General features: G+C 50.9%; 1 protein-coding gene across 2 annotated transcripts in view; it reads left to right on the top strand.

Moving 5' to 3' along the window:
* Positions 1–22,773, top strand: part of txlnba (taxilin beta a) — a 142,399-nt gene extending 119,626 nt beyond the window's left edge. For both annotated transcript variants that reach the window (XM_072513719.1, XM_072513710.1), the window contains exons 5-10: positions 2,462–2,656; positions 7,186–7,305; positions 9,781–9,855; positions 11,911–12,003; positions 16,155–16,250; positions 22,055–22,773. In XM_072513719.1, coding sequence (XP_072369820.1) covers positions 2,462–2,656; positions 7,186–7,305; positions 9,781–9,855; positions 11,911–12,003; positions 16,155–16,250; positions 22,055–22,621 — 1,146 coding nt within the window. In that variant the 3' untranslated portion in view covers positions 22,622–22,773. The remainder of the gene's footprint in view (positions 1–2,461; positions 2,657–7,185; positions 7,306–9,780; positions 9,856–11,910; positions 12,004–16,154; positions 16,251–22,054) is intronic.
* The last annotated feature ends 2,701 nt before the right edge of the window (positions 22,774–25,474 follow it).

Raw genomic sequence — 25,474 nt, 5'->3', positions numbered from 1 at the left:
CGCAGTGACCGAGTGGATTGCAGAGTAACATGGTGGATTTCACAGGTGATAGTGTGGATCATGCAGTGACAGAGTGGATTGCAGAGTAACATGGGTTACACAGGTGAGAGAGTGGATCACGCAGTGACAGAGTGGATTGCAGAGTAACATGGTTCACACAGGTGATAGAGTGGATCACACAGTGACAGAGTGGATTGCAGATTAACGCGGGTTACACAGGTGAGAGAGTGGATCACGCAGTGACAGAGTGGATTGCAGAGTGACAAGGTGGGTTACACAGGTGAGAGAGTGGATCACGCAGTGACAGAGTGGATTGCAGCGTAACATGGTGGGTTACTCAAGTGAGAGAATGTATCACGCAGGGACAGAGTGGACTGCAGAGTGACAAGGTGGGTTACACAGGTGAGAGAGTGGATCACGCACTGACAGAGTGGATTGCAGAGTAATATGGTGGGTTACACAGGTGAGAGAGTGGATCACGCGGTGACAGAGTGGATTGCAGGGTAACATGGTGAGTTACACAGGTGAGAGAGTGGATCACGCAGTGACAGAGTGGATTGCAGAGTAACATGGTGAGTTACACAGGTGAGAGAGTGGATCACGCAGTGACAGAGTGGATTGCAGAGTAACATGGGTTACACAGGTGAGAGAGTGGATCACGCAGTAACAGAGTGGATTGCAGAGTGACATGGTGGGTTACACAGGTAAGAGAGTAGATCACACAGTGACAGAATGGATTGCAGATTAACGCGGGTTACACAGGTGAGAGAGTGGATCACGCAGTGACAGAGTGGATTGCAGAGTAACATGGGTTACACAGGTGAGAGAGTGGATCACGCAGTAACAGAGTGGATTGCAGAGTGACATGGTGGGTTACACAGGTAAGAGAGTAGATCACACAGTGACAGAATGGATTGCAGATTAACGCGGGTTACACAGGTGAGAGAGTGGATCACGCAGTGACAGAGTGGATTGCAGAGTAACATGGGTTACACAGGTGAGAGAGTGGATCACGCAGTAACAGAGTAGATTGCAGAGTAACATGGGTTACACAGGCGATAGAGTGGATCACGCAGTGACAGAGTGGATTGCAGAGTAACATGGGTTACACAGGTGAGAGAGTGGATCACACAGTTACAGAGTGGATTGCTGAGTAACATGGTGGGTTACACAGGTGAGAGAGTGGATCACGCAGTGACAGAGTGGATTGCAGAGTAACATGGTGGGTCACACAGGTGAGAGAGCGGATCACACAGTTACAGAGTGGATTGCTGAGTAACATGGTGGGTTACACAGGTGAGAGAGTGGATCACGCAGTGACAGAGTGGATTGCAGAGTAACATGGTGGGTTACACAGCTGATGGAGTGGATCATGCAGTGACAGAGTGGATTGCAGAGTAACATGGTGGGTTACACAGGTGAGAGAGTAGATCACACAGTGAGAGAGTGGATTGCAGATTAACGCGGGTTACACAGGTGAGAGAGTGGATCACGCAGTGACAGAGTGGATTTCAGAGTAACATGGTGGGTTACACAGGTGATAGAGTGGATCACGCAGTGACAGAGTGGATTGTAGAGTAACATGGGTTACACAGGTGAGAGAGTGGATCATGCCGTGACAGAGTGGATTGCAGAGTAACATGGGTTACACAGGTGAGAGAGTGGATCACACAGTGACAGAGTGGATTGCAGAGTAACATGGTGGGTTACACAGGTGATAGAGTGGATCACGCAGTGACTGAGTGGATTGCAGAGTAACATGGGTTACACAGGTGAGAGAGTGGATCACGCAGTGACAGAGTGGATTGCAGAGTAACATGGGTTACACAGGTGATAGAGTGGATCATGCAGTGATTGAGTGGATTGCAGAGTAACATGGGTTACACAGGTAAGAGACTGGATCACGCAGTGACAGAGTGGATTGCAGAGAAACATGGTGGATTACACAGGTGATAGAGTGCATCACGCAGTGACAGAATGGATTGCAGAGTAACATGGCTTACACAGGTGAGAGAGTGGGTCACGCAGTGACAGAATGGATTGCAGAGTAACATGGCTTACACAGGTGAGAGAGTGGATCACGCAGTGACAGAGTGGATTGCAGAGTAACATGCGTTACACAGGTGAGAGAGTGGATCACGCAGTGACAGAGTGGATTGCAGCGTAACATGGTGGGTTACACAGGTGAGAGAGTGGGTCACGCAGTGACAGAGTGGATCATACAGCCGAGAGAGTGGATCATGCGTTGAGAGAGTAGATCGTACCGATGAGCTAGTGGATTACGCAGGTGAGTGAGCGGATCATGCAGGCAAAATAATGGATCACACTGAGAGTTGGTGGATCATACAGTTAAGTTAGCGAATCAGACAGTTGGGCGAGTGGATCACGCAGGGTCTGAGACATGCTTTCCACCCTGCCTCTCCTTGTCTTTGATGCGATCCATTGTTTATTCCCGGAGCAGGAGGAGAGTTTGCAGCGAGCGAGAGTGGAGGAGGAGAAACGCAAAGATGTGACCAAACATTTTCAGGACACCTTGTTGGACATCCAGTCCCAGATCGACCAGCACAGCCAGCGCAACTTCAAACTGTGCGAGGAAAACACCGAGCTCGGCAGCAAACTGAAAAGCATTATCGAGCAGTATGATTCGAGAGAGGAGGTAACACAGCTGGGCAGGAAAGCTGACCCCCCCCCCCCCTCTCCCACTCAACCCCCCCCGCTCCCCCAGACAGTCTACAAGCCTACCCAGCAACCATGGTTACCATCACTGGTTAGATATATTCCAGAATTACATCCCAGGAGGAAATAACAAAAAGGAAATTAATAAAACCATATTCATAGAATCATATGAAATCCCTACAGTGCAGAAGGAGGCCATTCGGCCCATCGAGTCTGCAATAACCCCCCGCAGGAGCGCCCCACTCCCCCGTAACCGCACGTAACCTTTTTTTTTGGACATGAAGGGGGGCAATTTAGCGTGGCCAATCCACCGAACCTGCACATCGTTGGACTGTGGGAGGAAACCGGAGCACCCGGAGGAAACCCACGCAGACACGGGGAGGACGTGCAGACTCCACACAAAGAGTCTCCCGAGGCTGGAATTGAATCGGGGTCGATGGCGTTATGAGGCAGCAATGCTAACCACATATTGTTTTAAATTCTCCTATGATTTTTCTCCTGGGCCTTGCTGATTGCCGTGTCCAGGGGTTTAATCTTATTCCCTCAAGTCTGAAGGTAGTTACAGCGGAGGCGAGGGGCGTCATTCTCCGACCCCCCCGCCGTGAATCCCGCCCCCGCTGAAGTCTCCGGTACCGGAGATTGGGCGGGGCGGGAATCGGGCCGCGCCGGTTGCCGCTCGGCCCCCAAAGATGCGGAGCATTCCACACCTTTGGGCCGGCGCGATGCCCATCTGATTGGTGCCGTTTTGGGCGCCAGTCGGCGGACATCGCGCCGTTGGGGGAGAATTTCGCCCCAGGAATGCCATGTGGAATTCTCCCAACCAGCAAGCAAGCTTGGAGCGTGCCTCTTTTTATTCATTGGTGAGATCCCTGTGTCACTGGCACGGGCCTGTATTTATTGTCCATCCCGAGTTACCGTAGAGAAGGTTTCCTGTGATTGAAGTCCAGACTTCATTGGCAGTCAGTAGAATTTCATAGGAAAGGGTTTGGACATTCACACACCGGCAAACCCAATGGAATTTTGTCGCCAAATCCGCTCGGTTGCCAGTAATTCTGCTAGATTCCCAGCAATTGATGTTCTCATGAAATTTCAAAAAGGGAAGATGCTGAATGAATGCAGCAGGTCGGGCAGCAATTTAGAATAAGAGGTAGCAAATTTAAAACAGATTTAAAACTACTTCTTCCAAAAGCTTGCGAATCTGTGGAATTCGCTACCCCGGAGTGCGGTGGATGCTGGGACAGTGGGTAAATTTAAGGAGGTGTTAAGACAGATTTTTAATTGGTAATGGGTTGAAGGGTTATGGCGAACGGGCAGGACGGTGGAGATGAGGCCAGGATGGGACCAGCCATGGTCACATTGAGGGCGTTAGGCTCGGGAGGCTAAATTGCCCACTCCCGCTCCTCGGTCATGTGTTCTAGGGGGGAGATGCTCGGGCTGATTTCACAATCCAGCTCTTGGTCTGAAACATTGCAGGTAGCAGATGAGGAACACATCAGCCATGATAGAATGGCGGAGCAGACCCGATGGGCCGAATGGCCTAATTCTGCTGCTCCTATATCTTATGAACTTGTGAGAGAGAAACAGAGTTTTTGTTTCAATGTCTCTTGTTCAGAGTTGTGAAGAGAGGTGGAAATATAATGGATTAGCGAGTTGGAGAGGAGGTGGATAAGGTAGGGCAAAATAGAAGATCATGGATAGCTGAGATTCAGGAGAGACTGGCAAGGATGTCATGGACTAAAGACAAAGGGAGCATTATTGGCAGTGTGAAAGACTAAAGAAGGTGCTAATAGTGGCATAAAGGTCAGGCAGCGAGCGGAAAGTGCTAATAGGAGGGCAATGTGACCCACACTAGTGTTCTGGTATTAAACCAAGGTAATTACATAGGCATGAGGGCAGACTTTACCCTGGCAGACTGAGCAGGAAGACTAAAGGTTGATGAGCAGTGGCAGACATTTAAGGAGATATTCAATTCCTCCCAACTGAATATGTTCCAGAGAGGAATAAAGATTGTCAGAGGGGGAAATGCATTTGTGGCTAAGCAAGGGGGTTAAAGATAGCATAAAGACACAAACTAAGGCATACCATATTGCAAAGGTCAGTGGCAGGCTGGAGTATTGGGAACCTTTTAAAGACAAATAGAGGGTTACTAAAAAAGTAACAAAAAGAGCTGAGGTAAATTATTAAGGAAGCACAAAATATAAAAATGGATAGCAAAAGATCATATAAGTATACAAAAAGAAGGAGAGTAGCAAAAGTCAATGTTGGTGACTCAGAGAACGAGATTGGGAAACCCAGAAATGGCAGAGACTAGAACTATCACAATAATAACAGGTAATGCAGAGGTTGTTGAAAAGGATGGACTTAAAACAATCGCCATCACTAAGAAAAAAGTACTGAGTACTATTGTGATTAAAGGCAGACAAGTCCCCAGAGCCAGATGGCTTACATCCTCGAGTCTTAAAGGAAGTGGCAGCAGCGATAGTGGAGGCATTGGTTATGATATTCCAAAATTCCCTGGATTCTGGAAATATTCCCATGGATTGGCAGAAGGCTCATGTAATGCCTCTGTTCTAAAAGGGAGAAAGGCAGAAAGTAGGAAACTATAGACCAGTTAGTCTAATGTTTGTCTTTGGGAAATTATTGGAATCCATTATTAAAGAAGTACCTGCAGGACACTTGGAAAGTCAAAACATAATCCATCAATCAGCATGGTGTTATGAAGGATAAATCATGTTTGACTAATTTGCTAGAGTTCTTTGAAGATGTAACAAGCAAAGTGGATAATGGAAATCCTGTAGATGTAGTGTATCTGGACTTCCAGAAGGCATTTGATAAGGTGCTGCACAAAAGGTTACTGCACAAGATAAGATCCCATGGGTTAGGGATAATATATTAGCTTGGATAAAGGATTGACTAACCAGCAAAAAGCAGAGAGTGGGGATAAATGGGTCTTTTTCTGATTGACAAGCTGTAACTAGTGGTGTGCCACAAGGTTCGATCCTCCCCAACTATTCACAATCTATATTAATGACTTGGATGCAGGGATAGAAGGTACTATTGCCAAATTTGCAGATGACATTAAAATAGAGGGGATAGTAAGTTGCCATGAGGAAATAAGAAACTTACAAATGGATATGGATAGATTAGGTGAGTGGGCCAAAATTTGACAGATGGAATTTGGCGTGGATAAGTATGAGGTTGTCCATTGTGGTCGGAAAAATAAAAAGGCAGCTTATTATCTAAACAGGAAGAAACTTCAAATTGCTTTGGTGCAGAAGAATCTGGGTGTCCTTGTGCGTGAATCGCAGAAAGTTAGTATGCAGCTGCAGCAGGTAATAAGGAAGGCAAATGGAATTTTGGCATTCATTGCTAATGCAATAGAGTAAAAAAGTAGGGAAGTGCTGTAGCAACTGTATAGAGCATTGGTGGGACCGCATCTGGAGTACAGCACAAAATTTTGAACCCCTTACTTGAGGAAGGACGTAAATGCAAAAGAGGCAGTTCAAAGAAGGTTCACTAGATTGATTCTAGGGATGAGGGACTTGTCTTATAGAACACAGAACATACAGTGTAGAAGGAGGCCATTCGGCCCATCGAGTCTGCACCGACCCACTTAAGCCCTCACTTCCACCCTATCCCCGTAACCCAATAACCCCTCCTAACCTTTTTGGACACTAAGGGCAATTTAGCGCGGCCAATCCACCTAACCTGCATGTCTTTGGACTGTGGGAGGAAACCGGAGCACCCGGAGGAAACCCACGCAGACAACGTGCTAACTCCGCACAGGCAGTGACCCAAGCCGGGAATCGAACCTGGCGCTGTGAAGCCACAATGCTATTCACTGTGCTACCGTGCTGCCCAAAGTAGATCAGGGCAGAAATGCCGCAGATTCTTTTTTTTTAATTTAGAGTACCCAATTATTTTTTCCAATTAAGGGGCAATTAGAAATGAAAATCGCTTATTGTCACAAGTCGGCTTCAAATGAAGTTACTGTGAAAAGCCCCTAGTCGCCACATTCCGGCGCCTGTTCGGGAAGGCTGGTATGGGAATCGAACCGTGCTGCTGGCCTGCCTTGGTCTGCTTTAAAAGCCACCGATTTAGCCCAGTGTGCAAACTCCACACGGACAGTGACCGTTGAAGTCGCTGTTAAGTCCAAAAGGCAGTGAGGTGCCTAATCGGGAGATTAGGGGCGAGATTCTCTGTTCTCCCCGCCGCGTGTTTCTCGGCAGGGGGAGGCCGCTGCCCATGGGATTTCCCGTTGAAGCCAACCCACGGTGCCAGGAAACCCACGGGCGGAGGTGCGCTGCCAGCGGGACCGAAGAATCCCACCGCCAGCAAATGGCCGGTGAATTCCGGCCTGGACGTCCTAACGAAGCCTGATCAAAAGTTCAGCAGATGGAGGGAACCCGGGATTTGGGTTTGTCGGGTTTGTAATGGCGCTCGAGCCAGTCACAGGCTATCCAGGATGCAGTTGTTCACCATTTTGTGTGTGTGTCTAATTCTCTGCAGCACTTTGAGAAGATCTTTAAGCACAGGGATCTGCAGCAACAGCTGATGGATGCCAAGCTCGCACAAGCGCAGGAGCTACTGAAGGAAGCTGAAGAACGACATCAGCGAGAAAAGGAGTATGTAAGTATCGGCCAATGACTGATTCACATCCTGGTCTATAATTATTGGTCAGCCATTGGCTCAAATAGTGGTGTGTAACCATTAGACAAACCATGGGCTCAGAGCAGGCCATTCAGCCTCTCCTATCCTCTTTTCTATGAATTGGAGACCTGGGGCGTCATTCTCCGACCCCCCGCCGGGTCGGAGAATGGCCGCTGGCCGCCGTGAATCCCGCCCCCGCCGGTCTCCGGTACCGGAGATTGGGCGGGGGCGGGAATCGGGCCACGGCGGTTGGCGGGACCCCCCCGCTCAATTCTCCGGCCCGGATGGGCCGAAGCCCCGCCCAGAAATTGCCTGTCCCGCCGGCGTAAACTAAACCTGGTATTTACCGGCGGGACCAGGTGGCGTGGGCGGGCTCCGGGGTCCTGGGGGGGGCGCGGGGCGATCTGACCCCGGGAGGTGCCCCCACGGTGGCCTGACCCGCGATCGGGGCCCACCAATCCGCGGGCGGGCCTGTGCCGTGGGGGCACTCTTTCCCTTCCACCTCCGCCACGGCCTCCACCATGGCGGAGGCGGAAGTGACTCTCCCCACTGCGCATGCGCGGGAAACTGTCAGCGGCCGCTGACGCTCCCGCGCATGCGCCGCATTGCCGCGCCAGCTGACGGGGCAACAAACGCCATTTCCGCCAGCTGGCGGGGCGGAAATCCCTCCGGCGCCGGCCTAGTCCCTCAATGTCGGGGGTAGGCCGCCAAAGATGCGGAGCATTCCGCACCTTTGGGCTGGCACGATGCCCGTCTGATTGGCGCCGATTTGGGCGCCAGTCAGAGGACATCGCGCCGTTGGGGGAGAATTTCGCCCCTGAGCTTTACACCAGAGATTAGCCAGCAATACAAGACCAGTTTGTATCTGTAACCCAGTGCACCAGGATATTGGGCAGCTTCACTGAAGGCAAAAAGAACTTCAGTGAAGCAAAAGCACGATACCTTCGTCACTGTCATCTCGATTTGATTTGATTTGATTTATTGTCACATGTACTGAAGTACAGTGAAAAGTATTTTTCTGCGGCCGAGGGAACGTACACAGTACGTACATAATAGACAAAAAGAATAATCAACAGAGAACATTAACAAATGGTACATCGACAGACAGTGATTGGTTACAGTACGGAACAAGGGGCCAAACAAAGCAAATACATGAGCAAGAGCAGCATAGGGCGTCGTGAATAGTGTTCTTACAGGGAGCAGATCAGTCCGAGGGGGAAGAGAAAATGCTGGAAAATCTCAGCAAGTCTGGCAGCATCTGTAGGGAGAGAAAGGAGCTAACGTTTCGAGTCCGATGACTCTTTGTCAAAGCAACGCAAAGTAATTTGCTTTTATTCAGTCCGAGGGGGAGTCGTTGAGGAGTCTTGTCGCTGTGGGAAAGAAGCTGTTCCTATGTCTGGATGTGCGAGTTTTCAGACTTCTGTACCTTCTGCCTGATAGAAGGATCTGGAAGAAGGCAATGCCTGGGTGGGAGGGGTCTCTGATAATGCTGTCTGCCTTCCTGAGGCAGCGGGAGGTGTAGACAGAATCAATGGGAGGATGGCAAGCTTGTGTGATGCCTTGGGCTGAGTTCACCACACTCTGCAGTTTCTTGCGATCTTGGACCGAGCAGTTGCTATACCAGGCTGTGATGCAGCCAGATAGGATGCTCTCTATCGCACATCTGTAGAAGCTTGTGAGAGTCGATGCAGACATGCCAAATTTTTTAAGCTTCCGCAGGAAGTAGAGGCATTGTTGGGCTTTCTTGACTGTTGCATCAACGTGAGTGGACCAGGACAGACTGTTGGTGATGGTGACTCCCAGGAACTTAAAGCTATCGACCATCTCCACTTCGGAGCCATTGATGCAGACAGGAGTGTGTGTCGCGCTGCGCTTCCTGAAGTCGATGATCAGTTCCTTGGTCTTTCCAACATTTAGAGAGAGGTTGTTTTCGGTACACCATGCAACCAAGTGATTTATCTCCCTCCTGTAGTCTGATTCGTCGTTGTATGAGATGCGGCCCACCACAGTCGTATCATCCGCAAACTTACAGATTGAGTTGGAGTTAAATGTTGCCACACAGTCATGGGTGTATAGGGAGTACAGTAGAGGACTGAGCACACATCCTTGTGAGGCTCCGGTGTTGAGGACTATTGTGGAGGAGGTGCTGTTGCCTATCCTGACAGATTGCGGTCTGTTGGTGAGGAAGTCATCTCACAATATGCAACGGGCTCCAATGGAGGTGGAGGATGGATCAGAGGCCAAAGAACCACATCTGGTCATCGCTCTCCAGCCACCATGTGACCTGAGTGGGACAGGCCTGACAGACCACCTTCCCCTCAATTTTGCACGCTAAATATTGTTCCCGAGGAGTGCAAAAGAAACATTTTGATTAAAATGCAGTCTTATCTTTCGGCAATCATTCCAAAATGTTTGCAATCTCTCTTTTCTTTCTCCTCTTCTCTAATCAAACAGCTCCTGAATCAAGCGTCTGAGTGGAAGGTACAAACCAATATCATGAAGGAACAGGAAACCCTGCTGAAAGCCCAGGTGAGTGGTGCACAATTGAATGGTGCCCCAACCAGGGCCAAGGCTTCTTATATTTGAAAATGAAATTAAATGAAAATCGCTCATTGTCACAGGTATGCTTCAAATGAAGTGACTGTGAAAAGCCCCTAGTCGCCACATTCCGGCGCCTGTTCGGGGAGGCTGTTACGGGAATTGAACCGTGCTGCTGGCCTGCCTTGGTCTGCTTTCAAAGCCAGCGATTTAGCCCTGTGCTAAACAGCCTCTGTTTTTCATTTTTCATTTTGATTTTCAAATGTTTTTCATTGTCATTTACAAGATAGGGTGCGGTCACACCACCTAGAAAACCATACCAATACAGCGTTAACAAACAGCGGGGTTGTTAATCAGCGCTCTCGTATTATGAAGTGCCCAGTTAAGGATGGGCACCCCGGGGCAGCCTGTGGCGCAGTGGTTAGCACTGGGACTGCGGCACTGAGGACCCGGGTTCGAATCCCAGCCCTGGGTCACTGTCCGTGTGGAGTTTGCACGTTCTCCCCGTGTCTGCGTGGGTTTCACCCCCAAAACCCAAAGATGTGCAGGTTAGGCGGATTGGTCACGCTACATTGTCCCTTAATTGTAAAAAAAAATAATTGGGTACTCTAAATTTATTTTTAAAAAGGATGGGCAGCAAATGCTGGCCTTTCCAATGACACCTACACCCCATGAAAGAATTTTGGAAAAACTTCCCCCTTCACCTTTATGTTAATCAAATGCGATGAACATGATCAAGTTCGTACTGTTGAAAGACAATGTGAAGAATTAAACTCTGACAGGGGACCATTTAGAAACCTCAAGCAAGAGTTGAGATTATAGGTTCTGCAAGTCACGACAGCACAGAAGGGGGCCATTTGGCCCATCGAGTTGATGCCGGCTCTCTGGAGAGCAATCCAGTCAGTCCCTGGAGCCCCGCAAGTTTATTTCCTTCAAGAGCCCCTCTAATCTCCTTTCAAAATTGTTCATCGTCTCTGCGTCCATCACCTTCCCAGGTGGCAAGTTCCAGTTCATTAACAGGTTAAAAAAAGAGGTTGTCCTCACAGATCAGTAAAAATGTTGTTTCCCCCGCCCCCCCAAACATCATGGGGCACACTCCCAGCAAACCTTGTTTCCAGTACAGCCTCTGAAATTCAGACACAGCTGGATAGTTAGCTCATGGCCACGGACTCAGGAGATAAAATTCTGGGTCAAACACGTTAATTGTTGGAAATAATCATCTTTATTAGTGTCACAAGTAGGCTTACATTAACACTGCAGCGAAGTTACTGTGAAAAGCCCCTAGTCGCCACATTCCGGTGCCTGTTCGGGTACCCGGAGGGAGAATTCAGAATGTCAAATTCACCGAACAATCACGTCTTTCGGGACTTGTGGGAGGAATCCGGAGCACCCGGAGGAGCCCACGCAGACACGGGGAGAACGTGCAAACTCCACACAGACAGTGACCCAAGCCGGGAATTGAGGGGGTAGAGGATAGGTGTGGGCGCTGCACAGGTGGGCCTGCGAATCATGCCCGCATGTTCTGGCTATTCCAAGATTGAGGGGGTTCTGGCAGGGGTTCTTAGAGGTGATGTCCAAGGTGCTGGGTGTGGGCGTGGTCCTGAGTCCAGAGGGGGCGATATTTGGGGTGCTGGCGACCCGGGAGTCCAGGGGGTGAGAGAGGCCGATGTTCTGGCCTTTGCCTCCCTGAAAGCCCGGAGATGGATTTTGCTCGGGTGGTGAAGGTTACGGTCCTGAGGGCGGCACGGTGGTTAGCACTGCTGCCTCACGGCGCCGAGGACCCGGGTTGGATCCTGGCCCCGGGTCACTGTCCGTGTGGAGTTTGCACATTCTCCCCGTGTCTGCGTGGGTCTCACCCCCACAACCCAAAGATATGCAGGGTAGGTGGATTGGCCAGGCTAAATTGCCCATTTAATTGGAAAAAAAGAAGAATTGGGCGCTTTCAATTAAAAAAGAAGTGCGAGTACTTTAGTCGTTGAATCAACGGCTGTTTTCAATAGGAACTCGTTCCCCAGCACTGATGTGTGTCTGCTGATCTCTCCCCAGCTCAAGCTGTATGCTGAAAAGTTCGAAGAGTTCCAGGGGACGCTGACAAAAAGCAACGAAATGTTTGGCAGCTTCAAAGAGGACATGGAAAAGGTCAGAGAGTGGGAAACGATCATGCGATTGCAGGTCACTCAATCGTCGTGAGCGTGAAGTGGGGCATCATTTAGACTTTGGGGCCGTGGTGGGCAACCTGCCTCCCGAGGGCCACATGCAGCCCACCTGGGGTCTGAGTGCGGCCCACCAGACATTTTGTTGACCGTTACCCGCGCCCAGAGCTGCCACATTCGGCTGATTACTGTCGGCGCAGTTTTTCTCCTCCCGCTCTGATTCACAAGTAAAGGCTAAATGAGGTGAGGAGCACGCTGATTGCTCACAACACTGATCGTGAGAGCCATGCTGTGTCCAAAGTGTAAATATTTCTTTTGTTTTTACCACTTGAAGTTAATGACAGTTCTGTTAATATATGAGTCATTCAATATTTCCTATAACTTGTTTTGAAATTTACAGCGTGCATTAAACGTATTTAATCTTATTCACGGGTCAAGGTTAGTGAACAAGCCCGATTTAACCCAAATTTCTCCTGGAGTTTTGTCGGACAGGTTAAACCTTGGGCTAACCATGAGTGTTGTTCACCTGGAGAAAGAGGTTCATTGTGTTTCTATGGCACCTTTCACAACCTCGGGACATCCCACGGCCAAAGAGGTGTTTTTGCAGTGTAGTTACTGGTGCAACATGGGATTCTCAGCAGCCAGTTTATACACAGCAAGATCGCACATAAAGGCAGAGTTATAATGATTATAATAATAATAATGAAGTTACTGTGAAAATCCCCTATTCGCCACATTCCGGCGCCTGTTCGGATACACAGAGGAAGAATTCAGAATGTCCAAATCACCCAACAAGCACGTCTTTCAGGACTTGTGGGAGGAAACCGGAGCACCCGGAGGAAACCCACGCAGACACGGGGAGAACGTGCAGACTCCGCACAGACTGTGACCCAAGCTGGGAATCAAACCCGGATCCCTGACGCTGTGAAGCAACAGTGCCAACCACTGTGGTCCATGCCACCCAATTGACTGAGGAGCGAACATTACGCAGGACACAGGGGAGAACAGTTCAGCCTTTTCTTCAAACTCGTGCCAGGGGAGCTTTTACATCCACTCGGGAGGCCAGACGGGACCTCAGTTTAATGTCCCTTCACAATGACAACACCCCTGAGTGCAGCACTCCTTCAGTCAGACTGGATTATTAGTTCAAATGTCCGGAGTGGAACCCGAGCCCATAACCACGTAATTCCGAGATAAAGGTGCTACCCACTCAACTGTGGCTAACTCTGTCCTTAATGAAATGAAATGAAATGAAAATCGCTTATTGTCACAAGTAGGCTTCAAATGAAGTTACTGTGAAAAGCCCCTAGTCGCCACATTCCGGCGCCTGTTCGGGGAGGCCGGTACGGGAATCGAACCGCGCTGCTGGCCTTGTTCTGCATTACATGGGGCTGGTTTAGCACACTGGGCTAAATAGCTGGCTTTTAAAGCAGACCAAGGCAGCCCAGCAGCACGGTTCAATTCCCATACCAGCCTCCCCGAATAGGCGCTGGAACGTGGCGACTAGGGGCTTTTCACAGTAACTTCATTGAAGCCTACTTGTGACAATAAGCAAGTTTCACTTCATTTCACAAGCCAGCTATTTAGCCCACTGTGCTAAACCAAGTGACGACTGGTTTAGAATACATCGGAGCATCCCGATGCTCAGAGCAGCACTGCTGCCGTTACCTGTGATGATGTGTTGATGTTCAGGAGAAATTGGGGAAGAGATAAGCAGACGGGCAGAACATCCCTCACCCAGGACTGGATAAACGTGAAACAATTCACACAGGTTGAAGCAGATAGGCTGAAGTGTTAATTGGACCCATTTTCAAAGAGAGAATGGTTTAGGAAGGACAGGTTTATAGTTGCAAAGCACTTTTCATGAGTTGCCAAAGCATTTCACACCCTCCAATGGTGGACTCTCTGAAGATTAGTCGTTGCTGTAACGTAGTAATTCCGGGTTTTGGGGCCAGTTGGGAAGGCCGGTTTGATCTGCTGAAAAGGAAGGAGGTTGCTGGGCCAAATGGCTGGTTGATTCCTCTGAATGAATCATAGAATCCCTACAGTACAGAAGGAGCCCATTCGGCCCATTGAGTCTACACCAGTGTTCTTCAAACTTTTTTTCCGGGGACCCATTTTTACAAACCGCCCAACCTTCAGGACCCAACATGGCTGACCTTCGCGACCCACGCCGGCCGACCTGAGCGACCCACGCCGGCCGACCTTCGCGACCCACGCCGGCCGACCTTCGCGACCCACGCCGGCCGACCTTCGCGACCCACGCCGGCCGACCTTCGCGACCCACGCCGGCCGACCTTCGCGACCCACGCCGGCCGACCTTCGCGACCCAACCCGGCCGATCTTCGCGACCCACGCCGGCCGACCTTCGCGACCCACGCCGGCCGACCTTCCCGACCCACGCCGGCCGACCTTCGCGACCCACGCTGGCCGACCTGAGCGACCCACGCCGACTGACCTTCGCGACCCACGCCGGCCGACCTTCGCGACCCACCATTTTCTCTTACCTTGTTTGCTACTGACAAAAATGGAGGAAATGGTTTTGGGTCCCTTTGGCCCTCGTACACGTTCCTCCAATGGAACCTGTTGGATGAAGGTGAAGCCTTCCGGTGTCGGAAAGTATGGAGTCTCCATCTGGCCAAAGTTCTGAGTTTTTTCCCGTAAAATTTTATTAAATAAAACTCCCCCGAACTTGTAAAAAAAATGAATAAAATAAATGAATTAAATGAATTAAAAACCCCCAAACTTGTAAAACAAAAAGCTGCGACCGTTTGAAAAAGAAGCGGCAGCACTGCACATGCTGGCCGGTGATCGTGCGCGCATGCTGGCCGACGATCGTGCGCATGCTGGCCGGTGATCGTGCGCGCATGCTGGCCGGTGATCGTGCGCGCATGCTGGCCGGTGATCGTGCGCGCATGCTGGCCGGTGATCGTGCGCGCATGCTGGCCGGTGATCGTGCGCGCATGCTGGCCAATGATCGTGCGCATGCTGGCCGATGATCGTGCGCGCATGCTGGCCGGTGATCGTGCGCGCATGCTGGCCGGTGATCGTGCGCGCATGCTGGCCGGTGATCGTGCGCGCATGCTGGCCGGTGATCGTGCGCGCATGCTGGCCGGTGATCGTGCGCGCATGCTGGCCGGTGATCGTGCGCGCATGCTGGCCGGTGATCGTGCGCGCATGCTGGCCGGTGATCGTGCGCGCATGCGCAATGCGGCCGAATTTTCTTTACATGTTCGCAGCCATTTTAAAGGCCGCTTGCAGCCGGCGTTATCAAAAGCCGGCTGCTGCGCGGGGATTTGCGCGATCGGGAGCGCCGCGAAGGATAGCTCCGCGACCCTCCCGACACCCACCTGCGACCCACCCGCGGGTCGCGCCCCCGAGTTTGAAGAACACTGGTCTACACCGACCCTCTACCTATCCCTGTAACCCCATAACACCACCTAACATTTGGACACTAAGGAGCAATTTAGCGCAGCCAATCCACCTAACCTGCACGTCTTTGGACTGTGGGAGGAAAGCGGAGCACCCGGAGGAAACCCACGCACACACGGGGAGAACGTGCAGACTCCACACAGACTGTCACCCAAAGTTGTAACTGAACCCTGGTCCTTGGCGCGGTGAGGCAGCACTGCTAACCACTGTGCCACCGTGCAGGGTAGAACTTGTATTTATACAGTGCTCTTCACACTGTCAACAATGCCTAAAGTAAGACCACAAGAAGACCATAAGACAGAGGAGCAGAATTGGGCCATTCGGCCCATCGGTCAATCATGGCTAATAGTTTCCTCATCCACATTCTCTTGCCTTCCCCCCAAAGCGATGCATAATCACTGACTTCCTGCGGCAGGGCACGAGAAAAATGACTGGTTAACCCACACTGGAGTTGGTTAAATAAAATTAGTGATGGAAATTGCTCCGTCCTTTAAATAGTACCATGGGATCATTTACACCCACCTAGCCAGGTTCAGATTCACATCCAGTGAAGCGTACAGCCTAGATTCTGTGCTCAGATGACGGACGTTGGGACTTTGTGTCTACCTGGCTCAGGGGAGCGAGGGAGCGGTCAGGGAGTTGGGCTGACACTTGCTTCTCAGGCTACAGCACCCCGATCTTATTGTGCACATTCTACCCTCACAGATGACAAAGAGGATGAAGAAACTGGAGAAAGAGACAATCATGTGGAAAACCAAGTGGGAAGCCTGCAACAAAGCTCTTCTGGACATGATAGAAGAGGTGAGGATTTATCCAGCCGTTGCCAACGGCCGCCTATTTCTTCGAAGTCGCAATCTTCAGCTTGGAAAGCCTTGGTCTCATTGATGAAGCAGCCAGTTCAATTGTTCCAAAGGCAGCTGGCACCACGTTGCCAGGATTGCCCCCTGGGGTGGTGGGGTGGTGGCAGGGTGGGCCGGGGTTTCCATGCCAGGGTTACAGTGTGGGAGACGCGGAGACCTCCAGAAGCCGGCAATGCCCACCCCGCAAAGTTTCAGCTGGGATTTGCTCTTGAACATCGCAACATAGGTATAGCCACCCAATGGACCCTAAGTCACATGTAACTCATAACATCAATGAGGTGTCGTAACTGAGAGGTGTGGAGGAAGTGAGGGAATTTGGAGTGAATGTCCACAGATCCCTGAAGGTAGCAGGACAGGTCGACAAGGTGGTGAAGAAGGCGGAGGCCACCCTTCCATTTCTTAACCGAGGTAAAGAACATAAGAGCAAGAAGGTATATAGGTTACGGTGAGGGGTGGGTAAGTGGAGCTGAGTCCACAGAGAGATCAGCCATAAGACAATAAGACCATGAGACATAGAAGCAGAATTAGGCCACTCGGCCCATCGAGTCTGCTCCGCCATTCAATCATGGCTGATATTTTCTCCTCCCCATTCTCCTGCCTTCTCCCCATAACCCCTGATCCCCTTATTGATCAAGAACCTATCTACCTCTGTCTTAAAGACGCTCAGTGATTTGGCCTCCACAGCCGTCTGCGGCAAAGAGTTCCACAGATTCACCACCCTCTGGCTGAAGAAATTCCTTCTCGTGATCTTATGGAATGACAGAGCAGGCTCGAGGGGCAAAATGGCTCACTCCTGCTCCTAGTTCTTATGTTCTAAAGTTATGCTGGAATTGAATAAAACATTAGTTAGGCCACAACTTGAGTACTGTGTGCGGTTCTGGATTACAGAAAGGATGTAATTGGTCTGGAGAGGGTACAGAGGAGATTTACAAGGATGTTGCCAGCACTGGAAAATTGCGGCAATGAGGACTGATTGGATAGGCTGGGGTTGTTCTCCTTGGATTAGGGCAGGCTGAGGGGAGATTTGATCGAGATGTACAAGATTGTGAGGGGACTGGATAGAGTGGACTGGAAGGACCTATCTCCCTTAGCAAAGAGGTCAGTGACTGGGGGGGGGGGGCAAAGATGTAACGTGATTGGCAGAAAGACTAGAGGGAAGATGAGGAAACATATTTGACCCAGAGGGCGATAGGGGTCAGGAACTCACTGCCTGAAAGGGTCGTTAGAGGCAGAAACCATTAACTCATTAAAAAGGTGTCTGGATTTCACCTCAAGTGCTGCAACCCGCAGAGCTACGGGTCAAATGGTGGAAACTGGGATTCATCCCGGTTCTCGGCTGGCGCGGGCCTGATGGGCTGAATGGCCTCTTCCTGTGCCGTAAACTTTCCACGAATTTAGGAAACTTTGTGCTTCCTCTCCACTGCGCTGCCCGGAATTGTACCTTTGGGTTGCGTTTACAGCTCTTACCTCACTGTTCAATAAATCCGAAACCAAAAATTCAAGAGGGATCTCAAAACATCGCTTGATATAGATGCGAATGAGGTCCCCGTCCTGTAGGCTGGCTCTGTAGTTGACACCAGAGGGTAGCTGACTCCCCTACTCTTCAAAATAGAGCCATGGGATCTTTTTTTGTCAGCCTTAGAGGGCAGGCAGGGCCTTGGTTTAAAGTCTCTTCTGAACGAGGGCACTTCCAGTAGTGCAGCACTCCCTCAGTACTGACCCTCTGACAGTGCAGCACTCCCTCAGCACTGACCCTCTGACAGTGCAGCACTCCCTCAGTACTGACCGTGTGACAGTGCAGCACTCCCTCAGTACTGACCCTCTGACAGTGCAGCACTCCCTCAGCACTGACCCTCTGACAGTGCAGCACTCCCTCAGTACTGACCGTGTGACAGTGCAGCACTCCCTCAGTACTGACCCTCTGACAGTGCAGCACTCCCTCAGCACTGACCCTCTGACAGTGCAGCACTCCCTCAGTACTGACCCTCTGACAGTGCAGTACTCCCTCAGTACTGACCCTCTGACAGTACAGCACTCCCTCAGTACTGACCCTCTGACAGTGCAGCACTCCCTCAGTACTGCCCCTCTGACAGTGCAGCACTCACTCAGTACTGACCCTCTGACAGTGCAGCACTCCCTCAGTACTGACCCTCTGACAGTGCAGCACTCCCTCAGTGCTGACCCTCTGACAGTGCAGCACTCCCTCAATACTGACCCTCTGACAGTGCAGCACTCCCTCAGTACTGACCCTCTGACAGTGCAGCACTCCCTCAGTACTGACCCTCTGACAGGGCAGCACTCCCATGGTACTGACCATCTGACATTGCAGCGCTCCCTCAGTACTGACCCTCTGACAGTGCAGCGCTCCCTCAATACTGAACCTCTGACAGTGCAGCACTCCCTCAGTACTGACCCTCTGACAGTGCAGCACTCCCTCAGTACTGAACCTCTGACAGTGCAGCACTCCCTCAGTACTGACCATCTGACAGTGCAGCGCTCCCTCAGTACTGACCCTCTGACAGTGCAACACTCCCTCAGTACTGAACCTCTGACAGTGCAGCACTCCCTCAATACTGACCCTCTGACAGTGCAGCGCTCCCTCAGTACTGAACCTCTGACAGTGCAGCACTCCCTCAATACTGACCCTCTAACAGTGCAGCGCTCCCTCAGTACTGACCCTCTGGCAGCGCAGCAGCGCCTCAGTGCTGACCCTCTGACAGTGCAGCACTCCCTCAGTACTGACCCTCTGACAGTGCAGCACTCCATCAGTGCTGACCCTCTGACAGTGCAGCACTCCCTCAATACTGACCCTCTGACAGTGCAGCACTCCCTCAGTACTGACCCTCTGACAGTGCAGCACTCCCTCAGTACTGACCCTCTGACAGTGCAGTGCTCCCTCAGTACTGACCCTCTGACAGTGCAGCACTCCCTCAGTACTGACCATCTGACAGTGCAGCGCTCCCTCAGTACTGACCCTCTGACAGTGCAGCGCTCCCTCAGTACTGAACCTCTGACAGTGCAGCACTCCCTCAGTACTGAACCTCTGACAGTGCAGCACTCCCTCAGTACTGAACCTCTGACAGTGCAGCACTCCCTCAGTACTGACCATCTGACAGTGCAGCGCTCCCTCAGTACTGACCCTCTGACAATGCAGCACTCCCTCAGTACTGACGCTCTGACAGTGCGGCACTCCCTCAGTACTGGCCCTCTGACAGTGCGGCACTCCCTCAGTACTGACCCTCTGACAGTGCGGCACTCCCTCAGTACTGACCCTCTGACAGTACAGCCCTCCCTCAGTACTGACCCTCTGACAGTGCAGCACTCCCTCAGTACTGACCCTCTGACAGTGCAGCACTCCCTCAGTACTGACCCTCTGACAGTGCAGCACTCCCTCATTACTGACCCTCTGACAGTGCAGCACTCCCTCAGTACTGACCCTCTGACAGTGCGGCACTCCCTCAGTACTGACCCTCTGACAGTGCGGCACTCCCTCAGTACTGACCCTCTGACAGTGCGGCACTCCCTCAGTACTGACCCTCTGACAGCGCGGCACTCCCTCAGTACTGACCCTCTGACAGTGTGGCACTCCCTCAGTACTGACCCTCTGATAGTGCGGCACTCCCTCAGTACTGACCCTCTGACAGGGCAGCTCTCCCTCAGTACTGACCCTCTGACAGTGCAGCACTCCCTCAGTACTGACCCTCTGACAGTGCAGCACTCCCTCAGTGCTGACCCTCTGACAGTGCAGCACTCCCTCAGTACTGACGCTCTGACAGTGCGGCACTCCCTCTGCACTGACCCGCTGACAGGGCAGCACTCCCTCAGTACTGACCCTCTGACAGGGCAGCACTCCCTCCGTACTGACCCTCTGACAGTGCAGCACTCCCTCAGTACTGACCCTCTGACAGTGCAGCACTCCCTCAGTACTGACGCTCTGACAGTGCAGCCCTCCCTCAGTACTGACCCTCTGACAGTGCAGCACTCCCTCAGTACTGACCCTCTGACAGTGCAGGACTCCCTCAGTACTGGCCCTCTGACAGTACGGCCCTCCCTCAGTACTGACCCTCTGACAGTGCAGCACTCCCTCAGTACTGACCCTCTGACAGTGCGGCACTCCCTCAGTACTGACCCTCTGACAGTGCAGCACTCCCTCAGTACTGACCCTCTGACAGTGCAGCACTCCCTCAGGACTGACCCTCTGACAGTGCAGCACTCCCTCAGCGCTGACCCTCTGACAGTGCAGCACTCCCTCAGTACTGACGCTCTGACAGTGCGGCACTCCCTCAGTACTGGCCCTCTGACAGTGCAGCACTCCCTCAGTACTGACCCTCTGACAGTGCGGCACTCCCTCAGTACTGACCCTCTGACAGTACAGCCCTCCCTTAGTACTGACCCTCTGACAGTGCAGCACTCCCTCAGTACTGACCCTCTGTCAGTGCAGCACTCCCTCAGTACTGACCCTCTGACAGTGCAGCACTCACTCAGTACTGACCCTCTGACAGTGCAGTACTCCCTCAGCACTGACCCTCTGACAATGCGGCACTCCCTCCGTACTGACCCTCTGACAGTGCGGCACTCCCTCAGTACTGACCCTCTGACAGTGCGGCACTCCCTCAGTACTGCACTGGAATGCCCGTCCCCATTATGTACACAGGTTTCCTGACTGGGATTTAAACCCACCAGCTGGTGACTCAGAGCTGGGAGCGCCACCCACTGAACCACAGCTGGCACCTGAACCCCAGTGTGGTCGCTCGTGGTGAGTGGGAGGTAATGATGTTCAACAAGGCAGAGCTTTCAAAGCAAAGTCCAAATGCGTATTGGAACAGAAAGCTGAAGAAAGTCGAAAGCTGAGGAGGGTAATTATGCCGGTGCCGCTGTCTTTCTGTGGCTGAGGTGCTGCCAGGCTCCACGTGTAGCGACTGAAACCCCTGGGCGGTGAATCTCACCGAGCTGATGGTATACCCCGGGTATACTGCTTAAAAATAAGGGGTCGCTCATTTCAGAGGAGAAGTGTTTTCTTTCCGAGGGTGGCGAGTCTCTGAAACTCTCTTTCTCGAAAGACAGTGACAGCAGAGTCTTTGAATATTGTTTTTAGGGCAGAGCTAGATAGATCCCTGATTAACTCGGGGGTGAAAGGTTATCGGGGGTTACCCGGAAATGTGGGGTTGACGTTACAGTCACGATCGTATTGAATGGTGGCACAGGCTCGAGGGGCCTGCTCCCTTATTGGTATGTTAGCTCAAATTGACCTCAAACTGCGGTACACCGTCACCGTCAGAGCAGATGTCCTACATTGGTGGGAGCGCTCCTTTTTATTCAGCTTATTGAGAAATGAAAATGAAATGAAAATCGCTTTATTGTCACAAGTAGGCTTCAATGGAAGTTACTGTGAAAAGCCCCTCGTCGCCACATTCCGGCGCCTGTTCGGGGAGGCCGGTACGGGAATTGAACCCGCGCTGCTGGCATTGTCCTGTATTACAAGCCAGCTATTTAGCCCACTGTGCTAAACCAGAGCCTTATGTGGAATGCAATGCCTGAAAGAGCTGTGAAAGGTGGGTCAATTTAAAGTTCAACACCAAGTTGGGTAAATACTGGAAAAATGCCAATTTGTCGAGCTATTGATAAAAAAGAGGGTGGGCTAATCAGATAGAGCTTTCACGGAAATAGCACTGGCCCACTGGGCCGAACGGCCTCTGTCCATTCTGTACAATTTGTTCACTCTTACCCTGATGTCCTCCGTTACAGAGAGAAGTGCGATTCAAGGAGTATGAATGCTTTCAGGTGAAGATCCAGAGATTGGAAAACCTCTGCAGAGCACTTCAGGAGGAGAGAACTGAGCTGTACAAGAACATAATGAATGTGCGCAGCAGGTCAGATGAAGCAGGGACCCAGGCGGGCGGAGCAGAGAGTGTTCAAGAAGAGCAGGAGGAGGGGGAAAGTGCAGAGCCGACAGTGGCTTCAACTTTGGGAGAAGGCCGTCTACAGGAGCTGGCCATGGCTTTCAAAGTGGTGCACTGCGTGGAGGAAGCAGTTCACAAGGATGACAGGCAGGGCGACGATGCGCCTCCAGAGCCCCAGGCAGAAAGTCCACCGTCCATCACGGAAGTTTTAAGGTCCCTCCTGGAAGATATGCAGACAGGCAGTGCCGCAGAAACAGCCCCTCCTGTCCCAGGACCGGATTCTGCTCCTCCAGCTCCATCTCCGCCTCCAATTCCAGCCCGTGTTCCAGACACTGCTCAGGAAGCAGGAGGTTCCGCACAGGAACCGGGACTAGAGAGCAGAGAAGATACGGATATGGATGCAGTTGACTGATTGGAAAATGTAGTTAGCCAGTTTTTAACGCTCACCATTCAGGGACTGATTAGCTTTCCAATATTTGGTACAGAGAAATTAAAATCTGTACTTATTTCTTATTATTTTTCGTTGTAGAGCATACCAGTCAGATTAAACCATGTGCAGCACCATTTTATTATCTATGGTGTATTCTAGACATGAACACAAACATTTAGATCTAATACATCTCAGTAACAAGGAATGGAACACCTTTCACACCTGTGATACATGCAAAGCTGCAAAATATACTCCAAACTCACTGTGACAGACTCATGGTCTCACACTCAGAATCATTGTGACATTCTTGGACTCCCTGTGACACACTCGGACTCACTGTGACACACTCGGACTTACTGTGACACACTTGAACTCACTGACACATTCAGAGCTCACTATGACACACTGGAACTCACGGTGACAAACTCAAACTCACTGTGTCACAGTTGGACTCACTGTGACACACTCAAACTCACTGTGATACACTCAGAGCTCACTGTGACACATTTGGACTCATTGTGACACACACAAACTCACTTTGACACAGTTGGACTCATGGTGACACACTCAAACTCACTTTGGCACACTCAAACTCACTGACACACTCACACTCACTGTGACATAGTTGGACTCACTGTGACAAACTCAGGCTCACTGTGACACACTCGGAACCCAGTGACACATTCAAATCTCACTGTGACACATTTGGACTAATTGTGACACACTCAAACTCACTGTGTCATATTCAAACTCGCTATGACACATTCAGGCTCACTGTGACACACTGGGAACTCACTGTGACACACTGGGAACTCATTGTGACACATTAGGACTCACTGTGACACAATCAAACTCACTGTGACACACTCAAACTCACTATGACACACTCAGAACTCACTGTGACACATTTAGACTCACTGACACACTCAAACTCGCTGTGACATACTCGGAACTCACTGTGACACATTTGGACTCATTATGGCACATTCAAACTCACTTTGACACACTCTAACTCACTTTGACACAGTTGGACTCACTGTGACAAATCCATGCTCACTGTGACACACTCGGAATTCACTGTGACACACTCGGAATTCACTGTGACACAGTTGGACCCACTGTGACACACTCAACTCACTGTGACACAGTTGGACTCACTGTGACGCACTCAGGCTCACTGACACATTTGGACTCATAGTGACACACTCAACTCACTGTAACATTATCAAACTCACTATGACACACTCAGACTCATTATGACACACTGGGAACTCATTGTGACACATTCGGACTCACTGTGACCCACTTGGAACTCACTGTGATGCACTCAAACTCACTGTGACACAGTTTGACTCACTGTGACACACTCAGACTCACTGTGATACACTGGGAACTCACTGTGACACATTCGGACTCACTGTGACGCACTCAAACTGACTGTGGCACACTCAGAACTCACTGTGACACATTCAGACTCACTGTGACACATTCAGACTCACTGTGACACACTCTGAACTCACTGCAACACGTGGGGTGGCACGGTAGCACAGTGGTTAGCACTATTGCTTCACAGCTCCTGGGTTCCAGGTTTGATTCCCGGCTTGAGTCGCTGTCTGTGCGGAGTCTGCACGTTCTCCCCGTGCCTGCGTTGGTTTCCTCCGGGTGCTCCGGTTAAGTGGATTGGCCATGCTAAATTGCACTTAGTGTCCAAAACAAAAGGTTAGGTGGGGTTACGGGGATAGGGTGGAGGTGTGGGCTTAAGTAGGGTGCTCTTTCCAAGAGCCGGTGCAGACTTGATGGGCTGAATGGCCTCCTTCTGCACTGTAAACTCTATGATTCTAGGATTCTGACTAACTGACAAAATTGGAACTCTTTGTGACACACTTGGACTCACTGTGACACAGTCAGACTCATTGTGACACATATGGACACACTGACATACACAGACTCAATGAAACACACTCAGACTGGCTGCGACACACTTAGAACTCTCTGTGACACACTCAGAACTCACTATGACACTCTCAGAACTCATGTGACACACTCAGACTCGCTTTGACACACTCTGACTCACTGTGACATAGCCAGAACTCACTGTGACACAGCCAGAACTCACTGTGACACAGTCAGACCCACTGTGACACACGTGGACCCACTGTAACATATGCAGACTCAATGAAACACACTCAGACTCTCTGTGACACACTCAGAACTCTGTGACACATGCGGACTCGTTGTGACACACACGGGCTCACTGTGACACACCCAGACCCATGGTTACATACTCATAACTCACTATGACACACTCATAACTCACTATGACACACTCAGAACTCACTGTGACACACATGGACCCACTGTGACACATGCAGACTCAATGAAACACACTCAGACTCTATGTGACACACTCAGAACTCACTATGACAAATGCGGACTCATGACACACCGGGCTCACTGTGACATACTCGGACACACTCAGAACTCACTGTGACACACTCTGAACTCACTGTGACACACTCAGACCCATGGTTACACACTCAGAACACACTGTGACACACTCATAACTCACCGTGACACACTCATAACTCACCGTGACACACTCAGATCTCATTGTGACACACTCAGACCCATGGTTACACACTCAGAACTCACTGTGACCCACTCATAGCTCACTGTGACACACTCATAACTCACCGTGACACACTCAGAACTCATTTTGACACACTCAGACCCATGGTTACATACTCATAACTCACTGTGACACACTCATAACCACTATGGCACACTCAGAACTCACTGTGACATACTAGGACTCACTGTGACACACTCATAACT

The sequence above is a fragment of the Scyliorhinus torazame genome, chromosome 1, assembly GCF_047496885.1.
Source record: "Scyliorhinus torazame isolate Kashiwa2021f chromosome 1, sScyTor2.1, whole genome shotgun sequence".
Taxonomy (NCBI): Eukaryota; Metazoa; Chordata; class Chondrichthyes; order Carcharhiniformes; family Scyliorhinidae; genus Scyliorhinus; species Scyliorhinus torazame.
The sequence above is the reverse complement of the archived record's forward strand: the minus strand, read 5'-3'. Positions and strand labels throughout refer to the sequence as shown.